Raw genomic sequence first — 18496 nt, 5'->3', positions numbered from 1 at the left:
GGTTAGTTGTACAAAACAAGGTAAGATACAAATAGTTATATTACTTGTATCTATTATATACACACGTCAATATGTGCATCTGAGCAAAGATGGGGTTAAAGTTTCCTAAGGCCCATGTGTTACCGGAAGAAACAAAAGTACAGATTTACATTAGATCTTAAATCAAGAATATACACTATGGGGGCACCCGGGTGGCTCGGTCGGTTAAGCGTCCGACTTAATTTCGGCTCGGGTCATGATCTCAGGGTCCCTGAGACTGAGCCCCGCATCGGGCTCTGTGCTGAAAGTTTGGAGCCTGATTGGATTCTCTGACACTCTCTCTCTCTCTCTGCCCCTACCCCACTCAGACATGCTCTGACTCTCAAAATAAATAAACGGTAAAAAAAAAAAAAAAAAAAGAATACACACTGTCATCTAGGGGACGACCACAAAGCGACAGGACGTAGTTCATATAAACAGACTAACAGTGCAGGGGATAAAATTCTTAAAAACCAATCCAAGAGAAAGCATGAAAAGAGAGAAAAGGTACCAAAGAAGCAAGAATGTCCGCCCCAATGGCACATCACGAATTCTGGCAAACAGACTAAAAGCACTTAGAGACAAAAAACGATCAGACTGGAAAGAAGACAAAGCCCGGTCACGTTTTATTTTACGGATAAGAGCCCAGAGAGAGCTGTCAGCTACTAGGGCGTAGGAGACCGACGGGAAAGCCGTGTGGTAGGTCCACCTCGCACACCGATCAGGGACATGGAGTGGGGGGGAGAACGGGGGGGGGGGGGGGGGGGGAGGGGCGCGGTGGGGGCTGCGCACTCAGGCAGGGCGGACGGGAGCGCAGAGCCTGTCAGCGGGGACGAAGGCCCAACGCGCTGCGACGCTTCGCGGTTCTGACGGCATCCGTGCCCGTGTCCTCCGCGCGTGAGTCTGGACTGGGCCCTGGAAGGAGGGGACAGGGGGCTATAAAGGGTGTCCCCAGACAGTCCCTGAGATGGGAAGCAGGGACTGCACGTCGGATCCCGGTGCGTTATCAACGTCGACTTTTCTGCCTCAGATGGTTACGGTGTCGGCGCACAGAGCATATCCCGCGGAGACACACACAGGAGCACGGCTCTGACACGAGTCGGCAGAACTGACGACAACACACACACCACACGTGTCACACGTGTCGGCAAACACCGCGTGTGCTCATCCAGGCACGGAAAGCACACGCATGGCCACACGCCCGGAGATGCGGACGACGGGCGAACCTAGGGGAAGGGATCGGGGGTGTTCTCTGTACTGTCCTGGCAACTTTCCCACGGACTTGAAGATTTTCTCGCTAAAAACCCGAAAAGCATGTTGACCGACACCCGTCCTCCATCCAGCAGCTGCAGGCCCAGGAACCGGGCGCCCGTCTGCAGTCTGGCGCCACCTGGTGGCCACCGTGCTCAGCACCGCTCGGCCCAGAGGCTGGGGGGCTGGGCCGCAGCGGCTCGGGGACCCCCACCCCCCTGTCCACGGCGTGGTACCCCGCCCAGGACAAAGGGCTGGGAGGCCGGCAGCCCCCTGCCGCCTGCCTCACCCTGGGCTCCTCACCGCAGGGCCCCGTCGTGCAGGAGAAGGGTGACTACGAAAGCACTTGCACGTGGTTTCCCACGACTCGGTTCACACGTTGTCACGAAACGTACAAAAGAAAGAAGCAATCGTCTTACTTAGGGCCCAAAAGGGACTACTGTGAGCACTGAGGGTTCCGCATTTACTGCAACGGCAGCTTCATCTGCTCCTTCTTGGCAGCAGCGGTTTTTCAGAGGTAAATCACTCACGAGGAAAAAAATACGCTAACATTTATCCAAATTCAGTTCTCCCAAAAATTAAATAAGAGGTTAACAGGCATCACATAAAAATTTCTGTGGGCCTCACGCCGGTCAGAGTGGCTAAAATGAACAACTCAGGAAACAACAGATGCTAGAGAGGATGTGGAGAAACGGGAACCCTCTCGCAGTGTTGGTGGGAATGCAAATTGGTGCAGCCACTCTGGAAAACAGTGTGGAGGTTCCTCAAAAAATTAAAAATAGACCTACCCTATGACCCACGATAGCACTGCTAGAAATTTACCCAAGGGATACGGGAGTGCTGAAGCATAGGGGCACTTGTACCCCAATGTTTATAGCAGCACTCTCAACAATAGCCAAAGTATGGAAAGAGCCCAAATGTGCATCAACTGATGAACGGATAAAGAAGATGTGGTTTATATACACAACGGAATACTACACGGCAATAAGAATGAAATATGGCCTTTTGTAGCGACGTGGATGGAACTGGAGGGTATTATGCTAAGTGAAATAAGTCAGCCAGAGAAAGACAGATGCCATATGTTTTCACGCATATGTGGATCTTGAGAAACTGAACAGAAGACCATGGGGGAGGGGAAGGGGAAAAAAAACAGATACAGAGAGGAAAGGAGGCAAACCATAAGAGACTCTTGGATGCTGAGAACAAACTGAGAGTGGATGGGGGGATGGGGGAGAGGGGAAAGGGGGTGATGGGCACTGAGGAGAGCACCTGTTGGGATGAGCACTGGGTGTTGTATGTAAGTCAATTTGACAATAAATTATATTCATTCAACAAAGAATAAAATACAGTAATTACAAAAAAAAAAAACAAACAGACTAAGGGCAAACAGACTAAGCAAAGTTGACACAGGTTTCCTTATTGCAGGACTGCTCAGGGCCTTTATTGCTCAGAGTACACTGTAACTTCTCTAGAGGGATTATGGCACAATGAGGCTCCCAAAGCACTTAGTGACATAGGCCAGCCGATGAGATTCGTGCCCCACAACACACTTTGGGAAACAGTCTTCTAAATCGTAAGATAAGGCATCTACAGAGGGTCAGAGCATCGTTTTATAAGACATGCAAAATCTTAAAATTAAAAACGTGGGTTTTTTATTCAATTTAAGATTTTTATTTTTTCAGCGTAAGACTACATCAAGTAATCTAACAAAAAGTTGCTCTCAACTCTCCTCTCTACTTGAGAGTAAGAGCGCCCCCTTACCACTTACACTCAAGCCCACACCGGAGGTCACCGAAAGAAGACAACAATAGAAAGCACAAGAGGAAGGGAGAACATGTCATTATTCACAGAGGACACGACCGGGTGCGGAGACAGCCCAACGCAATCTACACGGAAATTAACAGCATTAGAAAGTAATCAGGCAGGACAATGGGTACCAGGTCAACACGTGGAAACGAACAGAAAATAAAATTTGCAGCAGACGCTGCTTACGTGAACACCGATACCCAAAGCACCTGGTAATAAATACAGTGCAGGATGCGTGAGGCGTCTGCAGCAAGCCCTGCAGACCACGACCCGGAGTAACTGGTCTAAACGGAAGATCTAAATGGTGGCGGGACCGACCGTTTTCATGGACTGAAGGGTTCCTACAGTAAAGACACCATTTCTGAAATCGCCACGTGACCGGTGGACTCCAATCTGCAGCCTCTGGCTTGTCCAGAGCCATCTCACCCCTAAAGTTTCCAAAACCTACCTCTCCAGGTCGAGGCAACACTCCCTTACGACTACCAAGGCCCCGACTTTGGGCTAATCTAAAACCGTTTCTCACATGCTGTCCTTAGCAGACACCCAGGACAGCACATGGCGTGCAAAAGCCTTTCTTCTTCAAGCCACCTGTAAACCTGCCCTAACAAATGCTGTTTTCCTAATCAATCTCTTTTTTTTTTTTTTAATGTTTTATTTAGTTTTGAGACAGAGAGAGACAGAGCATGAGCAGAGAGAGAAGGAGACACAGAATCCGGAGCAGGATCCAGGCTCCTGAAACGAAGTCGGACGCTTAACCGACTGAGCCCCCCAGGAGCCCCCTAATCAATCTCTTGTTAACTTTCGTCTCAACACAAAATCCCGCCACTCCTGTTTAACTAGGGACGCAGAAAGTACGAATCTGAGGTCCCATCACTGATACGGCCCCGCAGCTCGGCAAAGCCCCTCCTGCGTATTCTTCTGGACGGGACACAGTGGTGGTCGTACAAAGCCACCACTGCGTCAGGACGGGGTGTGGCCTGCTCGGTTCCAGTGTGTTTACGAGCTCCCAGCCTGACCTCCGGCAGGTGCCGCCAGGGCCCAGGCCCGTTTCGAAGGCAGCAAGAAAGAGGCACAGAGACAGACACACAGACAGACGCACTTCTTTTCAAAGCCAGCAACTTACTTCCTTCTGGGTTTGGTGCAGAAAGAATGATGCTGTGGTTTTTCTTTACTTCTTCAACATATTGAGCTATTTTAGCTATACTGGTCCTGATCTCCTCAACCTAGGACAGACAGAAAGTCATCATTATTGCGCACATCCGAATCTGCTGCCACCTGCCGTTCCCGAAAAGGGAAGGATAAAGGAGGGAAGTGAATGAGTAATCACCACATAAAGAAATAACAGCCTTTTACCATTCTCACACTGGGAATTACTTACTTTGAAGACAAAGAAAAACGTACCGTGTGAAGGTCCATACTGCCGTGGCTAAGGCGGTGTCAACGCTCAGCAACAAAACCCACCAGGTTGTACAAACCTTTACAGTCAAGACCCACGTGTTGCCGCAGATGACGTCACCGGGAAGCACGAGGCCGCCTGCAGCTCTCTGTGCAGTCAGCCGGGAACAGGGCAGGGCGCCTGGGGGCTCAGGCGGTTCAGAGACCGACTTCAGCTCAGGTCACGGTCTCGAGGTTCATGAGTCTGAGCCCCGCGTCGGGCTCTGTGCTGACAGCTCAGAGCCTGGAGCCTGCTTCGGAGTCTGTGTCTCCCTCTGTCTCTGCCCCGCCCCTGCTCACGCTCTCTCTCTCAAAAATAAACATTAAAAATCTTCAAAAAAAAAAAAAAAAGGGCATGCCAGCAGTAATACCCACGTGGGGAGGTGTTTACCGTAGACGAGGCCAAGGCTTCCTAGTCATTGTTTTTACCCAATGATCTACACTATTGAACACTTGTCTCAAACCGTAATGTACTCGTCAGCAAGGTTCATCCAAACAGATCCATGTATCTAGAATTACCAGACTGGGGACACAGCTTAAGTGCTGATTGGTCCCTCCTAAAACAGTCATTACAAAATCCTTCCACGTCGTGGTAGATGTCCACATCCTAGTCCGGTGAGTGCTCCCACATAGGGCAAGAGGACTTCGCAGATGGGGCCGAGTCCTGACACGGGAAAACTACCCTGGTTACCTGAGTTGCTCTGAAGTAATCACAAGTGTCCTTACAAAAAGGGGACGAGAGGGTTAGATTTAGAAGCCGGGGGTGAGAAAACAGAAGCGGAGGCTGGAGCCATGTGCCTTCAGCGCCAGTCGCTGGAAAGGCCAGGGGATGGCTGCTTCCGTGGCGCGTCCACAAGGAGCCAGCCGTGCCGGCACGCGGGTGTGAGCGCTGCACACTCACTTCAGACTCCTGACGTCTGGACCGGGAGAGAGCGAAAGCGTGTCGGTCAAGCCGCTGGGGCGGTGGCGATTTGTGAGAGCGGTGGTCGGAGACTAACTGCACGCACGTACTCGCGAGGGGAGGAGGGGAAAAGACAAGTATCTTAGGATCACCATGAACGTGGTCTTGACCGCCTGGACTCCTTGAAAGGGTCTTGGCCCCCGGGACCCCGGTCCGAACTCCGAAGCACACTTTGAAAATGCACGTGCCGGAGGGGCGTGGAACACAGAATCCCGCCTTCCCCGAAGGGTGAAGTGCTACTCCGTCGGGCCGGGGGCTACCCCCACCGACGCAACTCCTGTAGGACCGTGTATACTTCTCACGCTCACAGCTTAAGTTTACTGACCGTGTAAAAATGACACACCAACTAAAAACCGATTCCCTTACACGTTTGCTATTTCAACACCAGCAGGGACACTCTGGCCTCGGTGCACGGGCTCCTGTCTCAGCCGAAGCAAACGCACCAGGGCACAACCGTCACCCGAGGCCAAGGCACCGCCTGCACACCTGCGGAGTCTGCGTTCACACCCCCTGGTGCCCAGGGCCTCGGGGCCGACGCGACGCGGGGACTGTCGCTCCCACACGGTGCAGGTGCCAGCGGGCAGGGTGGTCTGACAGCTCCCCCTGACACCACACGGGGTCTCTTTCTGTCCCTTACGAGTCATCGTCGCCAGGGGGACCTTTCCTGGCCACCCGAAGAGCACTCTCCAGAGTCCTTTACTAAACACTGGCCACGTGCAAAATTCTATCTTTTACAGCATTCCACGTGATATTTAAGATACAAAGGCCATTTTCAAAAAACCAGTTTGTATTAACAACATCACCTGTTGTCTAACTAAGAAATCCTTCCACGAGACTTAACTGTAAATACGACGACTCTCTAACCAGTGAAAACTTGAACTTCGGTTGAACCCCAATGCTGCCAAGCCTCCCAGCGGGAGTCCCGTTCCCATGCCTCTGGGGCACCTACAGCCGACACGGACCCGGACCCGTGTGGTGACCAGAAACACGGGGAGTGGCATTCAATGACCTACTGTACACAATTCTTCCACCGGAGGTGACAACACCATTTAATGCCAGGTGGGTCTTGACAATAAATACATTTTTACAAAGAATGGAATTCTGGAAGAGTTAAGCATCCAGATAAAGGGGGTAAAAATAGAAAAACAATTTCACAAAGTGGGTAGGTAAGCTCAAGACAATTAAAAACAATCTCATTTCCAAAGTGAAACAAGGAAATTCAGTATCTTAACTTCTTTGGGCCTTAAAGTAAGTCCCTGTATCAAATAACTTAATTTCATATTTTTCCACTAGATAAGATTAGGAACTAACATAATAAATACGTAAACCCAGTGACTAGGCTTATACTAGATATTCAGTGAATTCTGAAAACTGATAACTTTTAATATGTTTTTATTAACATATTACTTTTTTTTCAAATCTGCACACTGATAGGCCAGTTTAGACTGTCCCTAGATTTAAGAGTCCATTGAAACTTGGGGCGCCCGGGTGGCTCAGTCGGTTGACCATCCGACTTTGGCTCAGGTCATGATCTCACAGTTCGTGAGTTCGAGCCCCCCGTCGGGCTCTGTACTGACACCTCAGAGCCTGGAGCCTGCTTCGGATTCTGTGTCTCCCTCTCTCTCTCCCCCTTCCCTGCTCAGGCCCTGTCTCTGTCTCTCAAAAATAAACATAAACAATTTTAAGAGTCCACTGAAACTATTAGACTAGATTCAGTGTAACCAAAATAAACCCTGCAAATGAAGTTTTTATCATTCAAAAAAGATAACGCACACGTTTCTTCATGTTTAACAAAGTCAAATTATTTGTTCTGTGACTCAGTTTCAAAAATTTGAATTCACGCAAAATTTGGTCAACTATTACTTAGGTTTAAGCCTTTACGCACGGGATACCCCAACAGCAGCCCTGGGGTGCTAAGAGGGAGGGGGAAGGCCTTGCAGCCAGCCCGGGACAGGGGACGTGGTACAAGGTCAGATCCAAGGGACGTGGCTCCAGGGTGGACACCTCAGGGAAACGCCAGGCTGATGGGTGACAGAGTGGCTTTCCCACAGTGATATACCTGCTTACGTCTAAGACTTTCCAGCAGAGGAATTTAAGATTCGTTCAGTGGTTTTAGAAAGACACAGTATGAGCTCTTTGATGCCCGAGGTCACCGTGTGGGGACCCTGTGGAGGAAAAGGACGAGGAGTGTCGTCGTGTGCGTGCTGGGCACTCCTGACCCGGCGCCATCAGCAGAGGGCACCACCGCCACCACGACTCCCTCTGGAAAGGATCGGGTGGCCCTTCGCTTGGCGACCACTGCTCCCAGGGTGAGACTCTGAGGGTGGCAGGGTCTGGGAGGAGCCTGTCCCGGGAGGGGCGCTCTCTACCCACCACATCAGCATCACGTCAGGAGAGGAAGCCCTGGCCAGGCGCCACCCAGCCCTGGGACGCCAAGCTCCTCCTGGGAGGGGACCGGGGTCAAACCAGCACTGCCCCGTCCCCTCCCCAAGTGCACTTCCCAGAACAATGGATCCACACCACCAAGTATTTTAAGGGCACTAAAAATTCTAGAGAACTTGAATGTAATTCACACAGCAACTCTTCGTAATATTACTTTTAGTATTATTTCAAATAAGACAAACACTCAGGTATGTTAACTGTGTTTGGAGACAGTCTGGCTGGGCTTCCTTCAGTGGCTCTTACCTGATGGAAGAAATCATCCATGAAATGGTCCTTTTCAACGACAACACTTGTGTCCCCATCATCATTCTTTCTGCACTAAAACGGAAGATATAAAAAGGAGAATTCAGATCTCAGAAACGTCTATGTGGCCACAAACGGTGAACTGAGAGAGAGGAGCATGAACCGTAACAGGCCGGCACTGTCCGCGACAACCGTCCACGACGACATCGCTTGTCCACGGAAGAGACCACGGCAAGGGGAGGGGCGGGGGCCCCGGAGGTGGCGTGGCTGCTTCCTGGAAACAATGGCCGGACTTCTCAGAACTCAGCAACGCGGACCCGTTCGTTGGCCCACGTAAGCCAACATGACACAGCAAGTTTTATCTCCGAGCAGCAAAGCCCTTACACTGCATATTTTCTACGAAGATTAAGAACACGGACACTGCCGGTTAACTTTTCTAAAGCACGTACCTTTCAAGCACCTTGCACTCGTCTCAGCTGGCATCCCCCGTGTTCCTCTGAACAACTCCCAGTGGCGCCCACGAATAATAATCGCTTCTAATGAGGAAACCCTTAGCACAGAAGACCCGGGGAGCGACACGGAGGAGAGAGGCGGCTGTCCCGACCGCCGGGAGGAGCCCCAGCGAGGCTGTACCGGCAGTCAGGTTCTGGACGTTTAAATCCCGTCAAAGAACATTCCAGGGCACTTCTCAAACTCGAGTTGCATCAGAATCTCCAGAAGCCTGGGTCTCTGACTCAGGTCAGAGTGGGGCATTCTAGAACATGCTAGAACACTCCAGAACGCTGAACGCTGTTGCATTCTGACACATTCCAGTGCGTGAAGAACCATTTTCCAGGGAGGGAGGCAAGACACGTGGTGCCAGTGGGAGCCCGGGAAGCAGCACGGGGTGGGGGGAGGGCGCTCACCGGGCGGCGCCCTGCAGACAGGCGTGGGCTCACTCAACCCTGACTCCGGCTGGGGCCCCCAGCCGTGTCCCGAGTGGGACACAGCCACCACCCTGCTCTCACACGACACCAGTTGTTGAGAAAGACGCCCGGGGTGACCGCGCTGAGAGTGTTGTGTTTGTGCCGCGTTAACAGGACAAGAACTACGGATTGAGCTGTGTCCCCAGAAACACAGACGTTGAAGGCCCGGCCCCAGGGCCTCAGCACGTGAACCATATTGGGAACAGGGGTCCGTGTGGGGTAATTAGTTGCCACGAGGTCATGCTGCGGCAGGGTGGGCCCTTCACCCCACGTGACTCGTGTCCGTGTGAGGAAAAACGACAGCCACCCGGGGGAGACGGCCGTGTGACGAGGGTGTGCCCGAGGACGAGCAGCCCCACCAGCAGCTGCGAGGGCAAGGGGGAGCCCCGGGTGCCCAGGGAGCACGGCCGCCACGCCTCCACCTGCCACCTGTGGCCCCCAGAGCTGGGAGAAGCCAGCTCTAACCAACCGTGCTCAGCGAGCAACTCGACCCCCCATTACTGTCAGCAGGACTGTTCCGGCCTGCTCACCGGCAGGCCCTGAGCCTGTGACCCGTGTGACCCGGGGGCCTTGGTGTCACAGGGGCGCGTAAACCCACAAAGGCTTCAGAATCCCAGCCGGTCGCGGTTGTGAGCAAAGCTGCACTTCCAGCGGCCATCAGCCGGCAAGCCGCCGAAAGGAACGTTCGGGGAGCCACAGACAGCTCTCACTCCTCCGGGCCCCTCCCCTCCTGAGGGAGAGGCAGGCTGCCAGCGGGACGGAGGGCAGGTGCACCGGGGGCTGCGGGAGGCACCCACGGCCCGCGTCAGCACGTCACGTCACACACCGGAGCACAGACCGCGTGGCTCAGGGACTCGGGCCCGAGTCCTCAGAAGCCACAGGGCCGCTCTGCGGATCCGGGTCTGTCTGACTCCACAGAGCTGGCCACCGACAATCCCACCGTGCTGACCCTTTACCTCCAGCTTGCGGCACCCGGGCAACGGGCCCGTCCCGCCAGGAAGGGGTCAAGGCACTGAGGGCAGAGGGACTGCCCCGTCGATTTGGTTCCAGACACCCTTGCTCTTAAAAATTCACCATCCAGGGGGCCTGGGGGGCTCGTTCGGTTCAGCGTCTGACTCTGGGTCTCAGCTCAGGTCACGATCTCACGGTTCGTGGGATGCAGCCCATGTCGGGCTCTGCACTGAGTGTGGAGCCTGCTTGGGGTTCTCTCTCTCTCCCTCTGCCCCTCCCCCGCTCTCAAAATAAAATAAGTTAAAAACAAATCTCACCATCCACCCCTCAGAGGAGGGGGACTTCCCTCCTGGCCGCCACGCCAGACAAAGCCCGGCCACCAGGCTCTCTTCCCGACTCCCTGCGACAGCCTCACCCCTTGCCTTTGAGAAAGTGTATTCCATACCCCGCTCCTCTGGACTTGGCCCTGTGTCTCTCTACTCCCTGGTGACTATTTGTCTCATTGTCTTGCCTTCTCAGCTGTGGGGTCTCAAAAGGGACCGGCTGTCTTGTCCGGCTCGAGGCCAGGAACATCGGCGCGAAATAGCATCACCTAAGTAGCTGGCCTGCGAGGACCGTCACGAACTTGATTTAGGAGTTGCAGCTGGCTGTTCCACCCGTGGCGCCGAGTACAGGCGGTGCGAAACACCTCTACCTGCCCCCACGTCACTCTCACAGGGCCACTCACATCTCACTGCTCTGAGAGCAATTCTAGACTCACAGATGCCCGGATTCCGCTTTGCTTTTTGTTATGAAAACCGCAAACACACACAAAAGCAGAAGGAAACCTACCGTGAGCCCTCCATGTGCCCATCACACGGCTCGGCGGCCATCCACCCGCAGCCGTCTTGCTTCACCTGTGCGCCTCCCCCCTCCCCACCCCGAGGTACTTGGCCATCCCGAGGCGAATCCCACGCAGAAGACACCGCCGTGTGTTCCATTCTGCAGAAAACTCGAGGGAACTTTCACCTCCCACGGGGCAGAGATACCGCTATGCACCTCGGCGCTCAGGGAGAGGCTTCCAGCCTGACGCCCGAGGAAGGCGCATCTCACCGCCACCTGTCCACGCTGCGCGCTAAGCACACCCCACGCGGCAGTGCGCGGGCCACCGCGAGGCACCCCGCGCACCTGCGTGCTCTTCATTCCCGGCCACCCCTGCGGGCGGGGGACCCGTCTCCACCTGCAGCCCTCGAGGGAGCCAGAGGACCAGGAACGCGTTCTCCGTCCTCTTCCTTTAGCCTCGTTTTGAACCCTTTACTTCTATTTCTAACTTCTAACTAGAGTTCTCAAAACTCGCGGTAAGAGGACACAGGTTCCTTAATGCCGTCTTAGCAGTTCCATTCGTAAAAAAGAACAAAGAAAGTGACAACCGAAACACTGCTGTTTCATTAAAGCGGCATCACGGCCCCGTCTGCACGCGCCCGCGTTCATCCCTCCAGTTGGGCGGTGAACGGACCGCGTACGAGCCGCCGGGTGACGGTCGCTACAATTTGTGGCAAAGCCTTTACCGGAGGCAGTAGGAGTCTTCTCCGATATGACGGGCTCGACTTCCAAAGTGTCAAATTGCAAGACAAACATTCAAATACCAACATTTCCGTTCCCGTTACATTTCAAAAGAAGTCTCCTTAAATGCAGGGTTACATTAAAAATAAAATTCTCCCTCTGTGCCAACTATCGTCAGGAGCAGAGAGCAAGGAGCTTGCACGTCTGGCGACCGTTTAACAGCCGTGAATAACTTGTCACGGGAACGCTCACTGTTGAGACTTCGACGGAAGCTGGGTTATCACAAATCGGGAGAATCCAAACTGATGAAACGCTGGCTTCTTTCTCCACACACACAGATCGAAAGTGAGGGCAGACAAAGTACATTTTCTTGAAATATCTACAGCACTTGTCCCTTGGCTGCTAGAATACATTAACTTCTTTCTCAAACTTAAATCCCTTGAGTCAAAGAAAAGAAGCTGTGATTACGGGTAAAAGCCGTCTGTTGGCCGGTTTGTAATTCTGGAGCTGAGCGTAACAGGCCTTTCTCACACTCATACTATCAGACTTCAACGCCCTGTGGTAGAACGTCACATTGCTTCATGGTTTTCCCTTTTTGCTACCTACGTGTCTCCACTATTAACGTCACACAAATACCTCTGACAGGTACTTAGGCTTTACATAAACAGAACTGTACCGTGCAGATGCTTCTGCTATCTGACCCTTTTCCTCGCATGCCATGTTCAAGGGTCTCCCCTTGTCTGGGACGCTCCCTCGCCGCCAACCAAACCAGCCCTTCTCCACCCGGGAGGTGGGCCCGCTTGTGCGACCCCGCTGGTGGCTCCAGCTCATTCCAGTCTCAGCTCACACACCCTCCCCTGGTCGCCCGTCCTCAGGAGCCCACCCACGGCCTCTCACCCTGCTTGATTTCCTTCAGAGCAGGGGTGTCCTCGGCTGACCCCTGTCCACCCTCCACCTGAGTTTCCGGGCCACGAGGACACTGTCCGCTCAGGGCTCGCACGCCAGGCTGTGACAGCGGGGTCAGCTGAGCAACTGAAGAGAAGGGGCAGGAGCCCGAGGGGGAGGGCGGAGGGAGCACGCACGGAAGGACAGAGAGGACACCAGAAGCACAGGGCACATGACAAAGCAGGCGTGACCGGGTGCAGGTGTGAGCTGCCTGCCGGTCCCTGGCTCCGCTCCTCAGGGGGTCCCGAGGCACATTCTGCCCTCTGGTTCTGAGGCACCCCCCTTCTTTATAATAACCGTCCCTCTCTCCGGGCGCCCGAGCGGCTCAGTCTGTTACATGTCCGACTTCGGCTCAGGTCATGATCTCACGGGTCGTGGGTTCGAGCCCTGCGTCGGGCTCTGTGCTGACAGCTCAGAGCCCGGAGCCTGCTTCAGAGTCTGAGTCTCCCTCTCTCTCTGCCCCTCCCCTGCTCACTCCGTCTCTCTCTCAAAATAAACATTAAAAAAAAAATAGATAGCTGTCCTTCTCTTCTCTGCTGTAGCTAATGGATTTGTGTCCCCGGCAACAGAAAGAGCCTCAGGACCACAGGTTCCACGGTCACCTACATATTCCTCACCCTGGGATCTTCCCAACAGCCGGCAGGTGCCCGGAGGGAACTACTGAGGCACCAGAGTGCACAAGCCCTGCCCCGGAAAGGGTGACGCCTGCGAGGAAACAGGACCCACTGGTGCTCAGAGACGGAAGACGGCCACCTCTGGGGACACAAGAGGGGAGAGGACAGGAAGACTTCCCAGGGGTGATGCCTGCACTGAGACCAAATGAAGGTGTGAGGCAGGCCAAGAAGGGGGATCCGGGCGGGGCAGCAGGTGCAAAGGCCACCATGGGAACCACAGGCGGCCCCTGATGACGGGACTAAGGCGGCCCGTGGGAAGTGCACGCTGAAGAGGAAACCCATTTTTATGTACTGGTTTTTCAGGAACTGGTTCTCTTAGGTTTTCTCTTCCCTAAATTCACAACAGACTGGAAGTTACAAACAAGAAGTATTAATCTGGGGGGCACCTGTGGGGCTCAGTGGGTTAAGTGTTCAACTTTGGCACAGGTCATGATCTCATGGTTCCTGGGTTCGAACCCATGTCAGGCTCTGTGCTGACAGCTCAGAGCCTGCTTGGGGTTCTCTGTCTCTCTCTCTCTCTCTGCCCCTCCCAGTTCACGTGACCTCTCTCTTTCTCAAAAATAAACATTTTTTTAAAAAAAACTGACAGGATTGGGAACGCTGGGTGGCTTGGTTGAGCATCCAACTCTTGATCTTGGCTCAAGTCACGATCTCGTGAACCGTGAAATCGAGCCCCCGTGGGACCCTGTGCCAGTGGCGTGGAGCCTGCTTGGAACTCTCTCTCCCCCTCTCTCTGTCCCTCCCCCACTCTCATGCATGCTCTCTCGCGCTCTCTCTCAAAATAAACATTTGAAAAAAAGGCAGCAAGACTGAAAAAAACATAAAAGTTTAAACGACAAACATACACATCTAGGAAATCATGCTATAAAATTGTTATCATTTTAAGTGAAGTACTTAGGGAAAAAATGCCTTATATTATAAATGGGAATTTGAACCTTTACTATATAATGCTTTGGACGTGTGCAGTCTGAGCTGTCACAAAATAACTTTTAGGGGCGCCCAGGGGGCTCCGTCGGTTGAGCGTCTGACTTCAGCTCAGGTCATGATCTCGCAGTTTGTGAGTTCGAGCCTCGTGTCGGGCTCTGTGCTGACAGCTCAGAGCCTGGGGCCTGCTTGGGATTCTGTATCTCCTGTCTCTGCCCTCTCCTGCTCATGCTTTGTCAATCTCTCTCTCTCAAAAATAAACAAACATTAAAAATAAATAAACAAAGGACTTTTAAAATATCTAGGTTGTTTTTCCTGCCTTTTAAAAACCTGTATTTGCCTCTCTCTCCCTCTCTCTCCAAAAAATAAAATAAAATTAAATTAAATTAAATTAAATTAAAATAAAATATAAAATAAATTTAAGAAAGGAGCACCTGGGTGGCTCAGTTGGTTGGGCACCTGATTCCTGATTTCAGCTCAGGTCATGATCCCAGGGTCACAGGATCAAGCCCCACAGTGGGCTCCACGCTGGAGCCTACTTAAGAACCCTCCCCTCCCCCTCTCCCACTCACATGTGCACTTGCTCTCAAAGTAAAAATAAAGTAAATATTGCACCTGCAATTCATCTCTCTGAATCCAGGGATTAAAAATACTAATTTTCTCATCTCTCAGGTCTACTAATGAATGCACACAACTGCCATGTGTTTATTTTCCTTTAAACAATGCCCACAGTTGAAATCGTAGTTTCTCTATTCTTAACTATAATACACCCATTTGCATACACACAAACTTTTTTTTTTATTTAATTTTTTTTTTAACATTTATTTATTTTTGAGACAGAGAGAGACAGAGCATGAACGGGGGAGGGGCAGAGAGAGAGGGAGACACAGAATCGGAAGCAGGCTCCAGGCTCTGAGCCATCAGCCCAGAGCCCGACGCGGGGCTCGAACTCACGGACCGCGAGATCGTGACCTGAGCTGAAGTCGGACGCTCAACCGACTGAGCCACCCAGGCACCCCACACACAAACTTTTTTTAAAAAGGCAATCAAAACGCATTTGGAGTTACCGTCCCCTAGAACAGAAATTCCATTTTCATTTACTTACATCCTAAAATGTGTTTCACCCTGCTGGCTCCCTCCCCTCCCCTCCCCTCCCCTCCCCTCCCCTCCCCTCCCCCTGGCTATCTGCTCCACACGGGCACCCAAGTCATTTTTGTGCCTCTCTGCATCTAGCACACCTCCTCCTCGGGACCTCGCAGGGGCGTGTCTGTTGGATTGGTGGTTCTGCTTTTGGTAAATCAGCAACTCTTTCCGGATTTAGAGTCTAGGAGATCTTGGGTAAGTCACTTAAACTTCCTGCACCCAAACGAACTGGCTGCTCAAAAAGAGAATCACTAGTTAGAAGGAGCTACACCTGTATTTGGCAAATTGTACTGGACACACTCCTTTTTAGGTCTTTTCCAAATGGTTATCAGTGGTAATCTTCTTGGGAAGAAGCACCAACAGCTAAAAAGGGAAACTTTTTGAAGGTATAACAACTATTATGCCAGGTTGGACACTGTTGATGAGATATTTTAACTACCCAATTAAAGCTCACCTAGGAAAAGAACACCAGCTGGTTAGAAACATGGTTATGAACATTCAACTACTCCAAGAACTACTTGGAAAGAATACATTTCCTTAAGGAAAGAAAAAGTCTAACTTTTATTTCTGACAATTTCCAGAGGAGTTTTTTAAATATTAAAAGTTACACATGTGTCAAATTAAGTTTCAAATTATTTTTTACTCCACATAGTAGTTTGCTTTTTATAACTATCTGAAAACATTAAAAAAAAAAAACTAATAAATATGAACAGCACTCACAATTACATGGCAGTTGTCCCACCTTCTGCCAGTGTCACACACGGGAGATAATTTTATGTTTCACAACCATGTCTATGAGTAAGCAAGAGAGAGATTATCATCCCCATCTTAAGAATGAGAAAATTGAGGTTTTGAGAGTTTCAAAAATAATTTGCCCAAGATCAAACAACTCCAGAAGTAGAAACTTCCAGAAATGTGTTCTATAATTGCTCAGTGTCTTTATCTCGAGCAGGACGGTGTTGGACTAGAGAAGGCCACTTCTAGCTCTGAAATTCTAGATCCCAACAGGTCACGTGCTGCAGGAGGAGGCCCTGCAGGATACATAAGGCTAGAGTGGTAAATAACCGCCTGATTTATTTTTTGCTAATCAGGCCCAGAAAAGCTACATATATATTCTAGGGACAGACCTTTCTTAGCTACCCCCCAGTATTACATACAATTGGAGACCTTCCGCCAACAGTTACAGTTCTCCTGTTCGGATACACTCAGCAACTCTTTACAAATACGTGAGCTCCTCCTGGCACAGAAAGGCATTCTGCAGGGCGAGAGAGCGGGAACTTGCTACGTTTAACAGATGTTCATCTGCAAACTGCGGAGGTCAAAACATCTGACCATTAAGAAGAAAAAAATCGCTACGAAGAACCATTCTTGCAAGGAGAGTAAAACATAAGGTGATGGTTCCAAGGGAGGGTAATCCATTGCCTTTTTGAACCCGGCTTCCCCACGTGATCCACGGAACACAGATAACCATTTCCGTGACAACTCCTTCCATTTTCCTAAGCATGCCATAGAACCAGCCGCATTCTAGGAGCAAAGAAGCTAATTCACTACATGCAATGGAGGCCTTAGGACAGAGGACCCAGCACCTTGTTCTGAGGCTGCCCGGCTGCAGAGGGCAGAGGCTTTATGTGTGTCCCGGAGAACAAAACATCCACACTCGGCACTAATTAACAGTCCTGTTTTTAAAGGAAAAAAAAAAGTAGTAATTACCTGTTGGCCTAAAATGTCTCAACTCCGCCACATTCTATGAACATCCACTCGACTGTCGCCGCAGCCATGTCATTCATGGTGCTGTCCTCTCCCGCACTCGGCACCGCGCATCAAAGATCCGTCCCGTGCCTAAGGGGACGCCCCTCCCTCCCTCAAGTGAAGGGTAATTTGCTGGGTTCCTCCCCGAGCACCGCACACTCCACCGGCCAGGTGTGCTGGGTGGGAAGGAAGGCAAACACAGGCACGGCTCAGCGCAAGCACCCGGGGCTGTGAGGCGCCCACAGGCAGGGGGCACCGTGTGCATCCCTCCCACCACGTGCGGGGTCCCGAGCAAGACCCCAGCGATCGGACAGCGGGCAAGGCGACAGGCCCCTGCTCTCCGGGAGCTGACATCCACACCCTAGGACCGCACCGACCAGAGCCGAGCAGTTTCTGGTTGTCCTGAGTGCTGTGCAAAGGATCAGGATCAGACAGGGCGATGTGACGGGGCGACTTCAGCCCGGGGAAGCAGCAGAGAGGGGCTCAGAAAAGGGGGTTCGAGGCCCGGCCACTGCCCCGTGCCCCCCACCCCACCCCACCCCCGGGCAAACTGCACTCTCAAAAACTCCGCTTCCCTGCCTGTCAGCGACGGCAACAAGCGTTCCTGTCTCCCGGCTGTGGGGGCGTCGTGGACACGGCGGAGACAGCGACCCACGAGGCGGCGGCGGGGCGGGCCAGCGCCGCGACCCCGGGCGCCCCCCTGCCCTGCTCTTCCCCCTCACCTCCGCCCATCCCGAACAGCCCCATCCTTCCCCGCGAGTCCTGCCCACCCCGGCGCCCCCCGCCTGCTACTGTCCCCTCCGCCCCCACCTCCGGCCACCCGGAGCCCCCCGCGCCCCGCCCCGCCCCGCCCCGCCCCGCCGCGCCCAGCCCGAACCGCTATCTGCCGCCCGCCCGCCGCTCACCGCCGTCAGGTCCGGCAGCCGGTCCCGCATCCCCACGGGCCCGGGCGCCGCGCCCCGCCGCTCAGGCCTGCCCGGCGCCGCCTCCGGCCGCCGCGGGCTCTCGGTGGACGCGCCGCCGCCTCAGCCTGCCGGTCGCCGGCTCCGCACCGCGCCCTCCCGCCGCTCTCCCCTCGGGCCGGCGCTGCCACGGCAACCGCGCCCGTGCGCTCTGCGCATGCCCGGCCGCGCCGCGCCCGGGCCCACGCAGCCTGCGGGAGCCTTCCTGCGGGAATGCCGCGGTCGGAGGGGAGGGGCGGGGCCGGGCGGGGCCTGGTGGGGCGGGGAACCGACGAGGCCGGGCGGAGAGAAGGCGGGGCCTGGAGGAAGGGCGGGGCCTGCGGGGCGGGGGGGGGGGGAAACACACCATGCCGGAAGAGGGAGTGGGCGGGGCCTGTGAGGGGCGGGGCCTGGTGGGGCGGCGAACCGACGAGGCCGGGCGGAGAGAAGGCGGGGCCTGGAGGAAGGGCGGGGCCTGCGGGGCGGGGGGGGGGAAACACACCATGC

At 53.4% G+C, this 18496-nt stretch overlaps 1 protein-coding gene across 6 annotated transcripts in view; it reads right to left on the bottom strand.

Annotated features, from left to right (window-relative positions):
• The window catches only part of STX2 (syntaxin 2), a 35839-nt gene extending 17594 nt beyond the window's left edge, over positions 1 to 18245 (bottom strand). For 3 of the 6 annotated variants that reach the window (XM_053901886.1, XM_053901884.1, XM_053901885.1), the window contains exons 1-3: positions 17954 to 18245; positions 8156 to 8230; positions 4199 to 4298 (exon numbers count right to left, since the gene is read on the bottom strand). In XM_053901886.1, coding sequence (XP_053757861.1) covers positions 4199 to 4298; positions 8156 to 8230; positions 17954 to 17983 — 205 coding nt within the window. In that variant the 5' untranslated portion in view covers positions 17984 to 18245. Of the gene's footprint in view, positions 1 to 4198; positions 4299 to 8155; positions 8231 to 8604; positions 8941 to 12510; positions 12954 to 17953 lie in introns of those variants that run through there. The other 3 variants (XM_053901883.1, XM_019433800.2, XM_019433799.2) reach the window with 3 other exon arrangements.
• Positions 18246 to 18496: the final 251 nt, after the last annotated feature.

Source organism: Panthera pardus, unplaced genomic scaffold (assembly GCF_024362965.1).
Source record: "Panthera pardus isolate Hobbes unplaced genomic scaffold, ASM2436296v1 HiC_scaffold_14, whole genome shotgun sequence".
Taxonomy (NCBI): domain Eukaryota; kingdom Metazoa; phylum Chordata; class Mammalia; order Carnivora; family Felidae; genus Panthera; species Panthera pardus.
This window is presented reverse-complemented; position numbering and strand designations above follow the sequence as displayed.